Below are 8161 nucleotides of genomic sequence, written 5' to 3' on the forward strand. Positions count from 1 at the left end.
CCCAGGGCTGAGCCAGAGTTGGGTTTAGCAGAGCCAGAAGCGACAGACTCAGAATGAAGGAGGAAGTAAAGGTTAAATCTTCAGCTGGCAATGGAGGTACTGCATTTTGTGTCTGTTGTAGATGAAGGCATCTCAGACTCCAGTCCCACATCAGCTCCTACAGAAATCACGGGAGCTTCTTCCTAGACCTCAAAGGTTTGGCTCTTCCCCATGCCTGTAAAATGATCTGCACGTGACAGCAAGAGCCAGCGATAAAAGGATAAATATTCTTCATCACAATATAAATATGCTGTAGAACATCTCATCAAGGGCAAAGTGCTTTTTTTTTTTTCTCCTCCTTAATTAAAACAAAATAAAAACCTAAATACGACCGTCTCAACCACAACAGAAGGTTCAACTCCTAAAACATCTGAATAGTCGAAATGACACCGAAAACGGACATTAAAGTGAGCCGGGCAGAGCGTGCTCAGTCCTTGGGGACTCGGAAGTTGTCCTTCTCCTTCCTGATGGCCCCCATCGCTCGGATGGGGTCGGTCTCCCCGGCGTGCTGCTGCACCGTCTTCTCCCTGCCAGGAGGGAAACGGGGAACGCGGAGAAGATCAAACCTCAGATGTGAAGTCACGACTATCGTATTTCGCCTGCATCAAGGGGAAATGCTGCACTGGGAGATCAAAGGCTCTGGCACAGAATTAGCAACACCCTTGGTTTCAATGGCAAGAGGAAACTGCGGCTGCTTTCATGCCTTGATCGTCATCCAAAGGCTGCTGCATGGAGAGGGATGCGATCACACAGCGAAGGCTGCGCTGGCTGCCGAGGCAGGGACGTCAGCACTGGCAGAGATGCTCAGCACAACCCTTCAGCTTTCCCTCTTCCCAGGACATTTTATTTACTCATCCTTGGAAGGCAGAGGTTTTAAGGAGGGTCTTAGAGCATCACAACAGGACTGTGCGAGGCAGGGCAGTAATTCCTGCTTACGGCTCTTTTTTCTGGGGACCTCCTCCATCCCACACCCACCTCTGAACGCAAGGACCCTTCCCACCCCCACACCCCCTCCATACCTGACTCGCATGAAGGGGTTGTAGGTGAACTCTTCAGCAATGGTGGAGGGTATGGTTGGCTCACCACTGTCGTACTTGGCCTGCAGCAGGGGAGAGATTTCTGCTTAATGAGGAATGTTTTGGTGAACAAAATGTCCTGTAATCAACCACGCAGGGTTTGTGCTGTATCTAATCGCCTTCCCAAGGCCGTGCAGTCAGACAGACAAGCTCTGGGGCACACACAGAGAGATTTGGGACAGAGCTGAGCCTCCCAGCCTGTAATTACACCAAGAAGTTTCCAGGGAAGGTCACACCTCCACCAGACAGCAAACCATCTTCTCTGGATGTGCTGGCTTTTATCTGGGACAGAGCTGATTTTCCTTTCTAGCAGCCTGGGATAGAGTTGGTTTTCCTTATAGCAGCCAGGATAAAGCTATGTTTTGGACTTGTGCTGAGAATAACATGATAACACACCCTTGTTGCAGTTGTTGCCAAGCAATGTTTACATTAAGCCAAGGACTTTTGTGGGTTTCTGGTGCTGTCCTGGAGACACAGCCAGGAAAGCTGCCCCAGATTGAGCAGAGCCCCTCCACCCATCAGACATCGTGTTCAGTACAGGGAGCTGGCTGGGGAATGCGACCGCTACTCAGGGACAGGCTGGGTGTCAATGGGTGGGGAGCAATCGTATCATTTGTTTTCTCTTGGTCCTGTTTTGGTTTACTGTATTATTGTCATAACTGATATGATATCACAGAATCACAGAATGGCTCGGTTGGAAAAGCCCTCTGAGATCATCACGTCCAACCGCTCCTGTCTACCCCCTAAACCATATCCCTAAGTACCTCGTCTACTCGCTCTTTAAACACATCCAGGGATGGTGACTCCACCACCTCCCTGGGCAGCCTGTGCCAGCTTCTGACGACCCTCTCAGTAAAGAACTTCCTCCTTAGCTCTGACCTGAACCTCCCTTGGCACAGCTTGGTGCCGTTTCCCCTTGTTCTCTCCCCCATCACCTGGGAGAAGAGACCAGCACCCACCTCTCTACAAGCTCCCTTGAGGCAGTTGTAGGTGGTGCTGAGGTCTCCCCTCAGCCTTCTCTTCTCCAGGCTAAACAAGCCCAGTTCCCTCAGCCGCTCCTCATCAGGCTTGTTCTCCAGAGCCCTCCCCATCCTTGTGGCTCTGCTCTGAACAAGCTCCAGAATCTCAACACCCTTCTTAGAGTGAGGGGCCCAGAACTGAACACAGTACTCAGGGTGATATGATAAGATAGAATATGATGTGATAGATGTAATATAATGTAATGTAATATGATATAATGTAATGTAATGTGATACAATGTAATACAATGTAATGTAATAAAGATATATGATATGATATATTATATGATATATATGATATATGATATGATATGATATATGATGTAATATGATATGATATATGAGATATAGTATAATATAAATATTGGTAATGTTGTTGTTGTTATTGTTATTTTTGTTGTTATTATTATTATTATTTCAATTATTAAACTCTCCTCAACCCCCAATTTTCTTCTTTTCCCTCCGATTCACTTGGGGAACGCGTGGTGCGCGGCTGCCTGGTGCTCAGTTGTGTAAGACCACACCACTGCTCCACACACCAACCCCATTCCCCAGCACATCGCTGCCCTGGACGCACGACACAAGAGCCAGGAGCTGCAGTAACTCCCTTCTCTCCCCACTGTTGTCCACTCTCTCAACCTCCCCAGAGGCTCTGCCTCCAGCACAGCATCAGGGCAAGGAGGAACCGCCTCACCTTGGCCCACGCAAGCTTTTCCCGGATGCTGACGTTATCGGGTTCGACGTGCCGAGCAAACTTGAGGTTGTTGATGGTGTACTCGTGACCGCAGTAAACTCTCTAGGAAGAGACAGGGAGAGCAGCACTGAGTAACTGAGGGTACAGGGGTCCAGTGCCATCACCGAGTACCATTATCAGTGTTATGGCACAGGAGGAGCAAGAGCCAGCCCTCCAGGACACTGGAGACAGGCACAGCAGTTACCAGCCAGTGCTATCTGCAAATTTAATGATAAGCTTGATTAAAGATCCCAGCATCCCAGCTCTCCAGCCTTCACTTTAATAACCAGCCCCGACTCTTTCTCCTCAAAACACAGACATATTTGGGTAGGTATTTCCTTCCCACTCCAGCCATTCAGCATCAAAGCCAACCCCTGATGTAGCATTTATTCCTTCAACACAAGAAAGTCTCCCTTTGCACTACTAGGAAGATGCTTGCTTTGATGTCTGTGGTGGTTTCTGGCCAGTTCGTAGCACAAAAGGAGAGGTTCGTACCGTCTGGGGGTCCAAGCTGCCCAAAATCTCAATCAGCGCCCTGTACATCTCCTCGGGGGTTCCCTCGAAGAATTTCCCGCAGCCGGCCACGAACAGCGTGTCCCCTGCAAGGGAGGAGTGACAGGGCATCAGCACCAGGCGCGGCCCCTCGCGCCAACGCATCCTTCCTCTTCTCTCACTTTTTGCTACAGACACGAACGCATGCAAAAGCCACAGGTTTTGGAATCAGCCACAGCTCGGCCTGAGACACTGAACCAACAGCTCTTGTTTGGAGGAACACGTAGGACTCATCCAGGGCTCGCTCTCGACGTTGCTCGCAGGGCATCCAGCAATGGCTCACAAACCCAGAGGGCTTTCACCGCTTTCATCTACAACTACTGCTCGGTAGCTCTTGGTGAGGGGGCCAGAGGTGGATTTTAGGGATGTCGGGAGATGCCAGCGGCACTGGCAGCACGGGGCGGATGCACATCCAGAGTCAGGAGCACACAGGCAGAGGGGTGGCCGAGCTCTTTGCAACACAGACTGCCGGCAATGCAACCTCCCAACTCCTCACCTGTAAAAACAGCAGGTGGCTCGGAGCTATTTGGCTTAGTCACATAATAACAGATGTGTCCAGAAGTGTGACACGGCGTACAGAGGCATTTCACATTAAGAGATCCCACCTGAGAAGAAGGCAGAAGACTGGAGCTTTAGCTACTGTCTGCTAGCATTGATATGGTTAGAAAAGAATTATTACAGCGGTCTAGGGGTCCTAGAGGCAAATCCTCACATAGCTCTGCTCCTGGGAGAGTCCAGCAAGAGAGTTTGATGGCAGGGATTGGGAAGGGAGCTGCTTTCCCCTCGCAGGTGTCGTGACTGAAAGAAATGCCAGTCTTTCATTGAAATGCAGAGTGACTCAGCGTCTGGTTGGCAGCACGAGCAACCAGATCCAGAGCAACGCCAGAGCCTGAGCACAGCGAATCAAGGGTGAAAAAAATAAAAACCCTCCACACAAAACTGAAGCTGAAGGGAAGAAGCGGACGACGCTCACAGAAAGGGAAGGATTAAACACGTTCACGAGGCCAAGGGGCTGTTTTCCCCACAGCCCCAGTTTGAACGCTTCCCCCTGCATTTCTGTGCTCCCTGCTTTGCTGCTGCCCCTCCCCGAGGTGAACCACAAGCCTGGTGGTGACATTCACACCAAGCTGCGCATTTCACAGCAGTTTGTGTCATCTGCCAGCTCGTCTGCAAGCAAACAGCTACGCTCCAGCAAGGTTTGCTGCTTTAGCGCTCTTCACCCCGTATTTCAGCCGTCATTTGGACAGGACCACTCACGCTTTTTCGGTGCTAACCAGGCTCCACGTGGAGCCCAAGCCCTGTCCTTTCACGTCAGCCACCCCAGGTAAGGCTCCCTCAAGCAATGCAGGTGTCTGAGCCACGCCAGTGTCCTCATCTCGGTGTCAAAACAAGACAGAGGGGTTATGGTTCACAGGGCTGGAAAAGGGTGAAGGCTGTAGTTGAACTGTCTACATCCATGAGATGTTAAAAGAGCTGTGACCATGACATTAACTCGAGTTGGACCACGCTGGCCCTGCTCTGAAGCTGTGACACAAATGGGAGATGCCCCAGCCGAGTCCTGCAGCTCAGTCCCTTTACCTTGAGCGACGTGAGGTGAGACACCTTCTGTGTCAGGGCTCCGACTCTGCTGTCTCCCCCGTACACGCGCAGCCCCGACTCCATCTTTACGAGCTTCTCATTCCCTCCAGCGTGGTCCCTGGAAGGCCAGAAAAACACATTTGGGCAGGGATGAAGACAAATTTATCATGACTCATATTGCAATGGTAACCTCTGGTGATCCCTCCTGACCAACTGCTGTCCCATCGCTGCCCTGGTACCAAAGCATAAGCCACACCAACAGGAGTGGAGGTCATTTCTCCAGTAACTAGGGCAGGGAAGAGACTGGGATAACTGGGAGGTGTAAGTCAGCATCCCAGAAGACATCATGGAGCAGGTACACAGATGTTTGCATACATATATATGTATATCTAAATATATATATGGTGTGTGTGTGTATATATATACACCAGCTCAGCATTCACTCACAGTGCTGCTCCCAGATCACAGTTGGACCCCATGATCTTAAAGGTCTTTTCCAACCAAAACCATTCTAAGGTCAGGGCTGGCTCTGCAGCCACGGGGGTGGCTCCACTGTGACCCACAGGAGAGGTTACTCACGTTCAGCACTGCAAAACTGCTGAAGCAAAACCTTCACCTTCAGGTCCCTGGCAGAGTTAATCTGCAACCCAGGTAATCCTCCCACAGCTGCTGACTGAGCAGCACGCCCCACAGGCACGTCCCAGCACCTCCGTGTGAGCTGCTCCCTCGGCACTCCCCAGCGACCTGCACACATTTATTTCAGTGGCTGAAGTCAGCGTTTTAAAGGTTAAGGGCACTGACACACACAGCTTGCAGTCCAACCAATGCATCTGGTCATAGCAAGCCCAAGCTCTGATCCTTCTCCTCACACCTAAGCTCCTGCTGAGAGACCAATTTAACCCGGAAAAGCAGCAATTCCTGACTGCTGGTGTTTGTGCAGAGGGAAGAGGAGTCCAGCAGACAGTTACCAGTGATGGTGCGTGGTCAGGACGGTGGTCAGCTTCACGCCGTGCTTTTTGACTGCATCCAAAACCTGCAGGCACAGGGCACAGCCAGAGCATTACAACTCACATGAGACGTTAACAACACACCCAGCACCTGGCGTAACCCAGACACGACTGCTGTGAGGTTCGAGAGCCACACCAGCAGCTCTGCAGAGAGCTCACCCCTCTCCAAGTCATGGTTACAGACCAGGATGTGAAGTCTCTGATCCAGCGAGCCAGGACTGAGCCCTCAGCCCCAGTTCCTCTGTTCCACACCACATCAAACTAAGGCCAAAACCCAAAATCAGGTCAATAACCCCTGAAGTCAGAGCTGTCTGAGCCCAGAAGCAGAGTGCCCATGAAGCCTGGTCTGTACCTATGCAGAGCCAGTATTTCCTGCCTTTCTCTCATGCTGAGTCAGTGGCTACTTCTCTTATGGATGTGACTGATTCTCTCATGGATGTGGCAACCTGGAAGGACCTCCCAGAGCCACAGCGGCGAGCATCCTGCTCATGAAGGCAGCAGACAGCGTTACCTTCTGGGGCTGCACAGGGTCAACGATGGCAGCCTCCTTGGTTTCCTCATCGATGAGGAGGTACATGTAGTTGTCGGTGAGGGCTGGCAGCAATTCCACCTTCATGTCGGCTTGCGTGATCGTCTTCGACTTCCTCCGCTCGTGCTCCGTGTGCAGGAAGAGGGCTCGTGGCTGCACCAGACCTGGGCATCCCAAAACAGCCAAATCCCAGGTTAGCTCAGGGAAGGGGACAAGAGCACAGCGGGCCCAGAGAAGGACGGGTATGGACAGCACAACCTGCGTCCTTCAGAGGAAAAGGAGAGGCCACCGGGGGACAAAGCTTTAGTGCCTGGTTGTGTCACCTTGCGCAGGAGGCTCTTGGTGCCCTATGGCTGCACCAAAAAGGGATGGGGCACTTTGCTGCTGCCAGAGATGCCCTCATGCAGGGAAAGCGCTGTACCTCGACCGGAGAGGAGATTGCAAGGGGCAGCAAAGCAGAACGGAGAGGGAACAGCTGGCCAAAGGGCAGCCTGGGCCAGTGACTTGGCAAAAAGAGCACTAAAGGCCACGTTACAGCCAAAAGACCAAAAAAACCCCAGGAAAAAATGATGAAAATAAATACAGACACTGCTACAACAGAAATATCTGTGTTGTTACGCGGGGAAATCACAGCTTGCACGGTGCACGGAGAGAAGACAGAGTCTCTGTGGGGAAGGCACAGCTCCCTGCCTGGCCACGTACCAGGCACTGCAGGGCAGCTTCTGGCTCAGGCACCAGCAGTGCTTCCCTGTTTGCCTTTGGTTAAATGTTTAATCAGATCCAAGGAGCAAACCTCATTCCAGGTGGAAACAACCTGGGCTGTGCTGTTCAACCCACAGATACACAGTTCTTAAAGAAACAACCAAGCCCTGAGAGGCTCTGCCATAATAAAAATGAAGGGAAACAGAGGCCAAGGTCTTCCATTGCTGGGGCCCTGCAATTCAGGCCTGCACCCATGCATGGCAGGGAAGGAGGTGTCAGTCTCTGCAGGTCAAAAATCAGTTGTTCCAGTGCCCAAGGCCCTGGCACAGCACAGAAGGTGGCTGCATTGGGCTGAGCTGTGCTCATTCTGCACCGACTTGAGCCCAGAGGCTCCCAACCCGCGGTGCTTGGTCCATCAGTGCCAAAGGGAGGGGTCACCCCTTCCTAATCAGCTTGCCCCATCCTCCCAAAACAGGTCAGTGCTGCGCTGATAAGAGTCTGCCCTAGAGAGAAGAGGCCCCACAGCCAACACAGACAAAGCCCTGCAGCTCCAGACACCAACAGGGCTGCAAAACCCAGATCCACGTCCTGGCTGGGGCAACGGGAGCTGCAGGGCCCCTCTGGGACAAGGTCCCCTGTGCCTCCAGCACCTCACCTGCTTGTGAAGGAAGGGAGATAAGGAGGGGAGACGGCGGTAAAACCAAACATGCACTGCACAGAAAACCCCAAGGCACAACGGCGTAGGCACACAGGGGGTATTTGACGGTGCAGGTTCAGAGTATTGAAACAAGCATCCGTACCTGCCAAGTGTTCCTCTGCAGCAGGAGGGTCCTTCCAAAACAAGAACAAAACAAAATGCTCCCTTACTATTCCTTGGTAGGAAAGAAACCTCAATTGCTCTTTAACTGCTCCCTAACACGGAGCAC

General features: G+C 51.9%; 1 protein-coding gene across 2 annotated transcripts; it reads right to left on the reverse strand.

Moving 5' to 3' along the window:
* Window positions 1-256: 256 nt before the first annotated feature.
* On the reverse strand, window positions 257-6704 carry HAGH (hydroxyacylglutathione hydrolase). Of its 2 annotated transcripts, XM_010194908.1 has the most exons (8): window positions 6516-6704; window positions 5966-6030; window positions 4998-5115; window positions 3916-4024; window positions 3363-3466; window positions 2829-2930; window positions 1059-1138; window positions 257-566 (listed from the first exon to the last, which is right to left on the reverse strand). In XM_010194908.1, exons 1-8 carry the CDS (start codon window positions 6618-6620, stop codon window positions 467-469), a joined length of 783 nt encoding a protein of 260 aa, XP_010193210.1. In that variant the 5' UTR covers window positions 6621-6704; the 3' UTR covers window positions 257-466. The 2 variants fall into 2 exon arrangements, with proteins under 2 accessions (XP_010193210.1, XP_010193211.1); XM_010194909.1 differs by lacking the exon at window positions 5966-6030 and having other exon boundaries at window positions 306-566; window positions 6516-6689.
* Window positions 6705-8161: the final 1457 nt, after the last annotated feature.

The sequence above is a fragment of the Mesitornis unicolor genome, unplaced genomic scaffold (assembly GCF_000695765.1).
Source record: "Mesitornis unicolor isolate BGI_N332 unplaced genomic scaffold, ASM69576v1 scaffold30211, whole genome shotgun sequence".
Lineage (NCBI taxonomy): Eukaryota > Metazoa > Chordata > Aves > Mesitornithiformes > Mesitornithidae > Mesitornis > Mesitornis unicolor.

Bases quoted from the DNA above. Each gene is read 5' to 3' on its own strand.
- HAGH (XM_010194908.1), bottom strand. From the start codon at position 6,620: ATGAAGGTGGAATTGCTGCCAGCCCTCACCGACAACTACATGTACCTC. The intron at 4,025-4,997 runs GTAAAGGGACTG...CCTTCTTCTCAG, and splicing joins CTCACCTCACGTCGCTCAAG to GTGGGATCTCTTAATGTGAA. The intron at 3,467-3,915 runs GTGAGGAGTTGG...CCTCCCTTGCAG, and splicing joins GCCACCTGCTGTTTTTACAG to GGGACACGCTGTTCGTGGCC.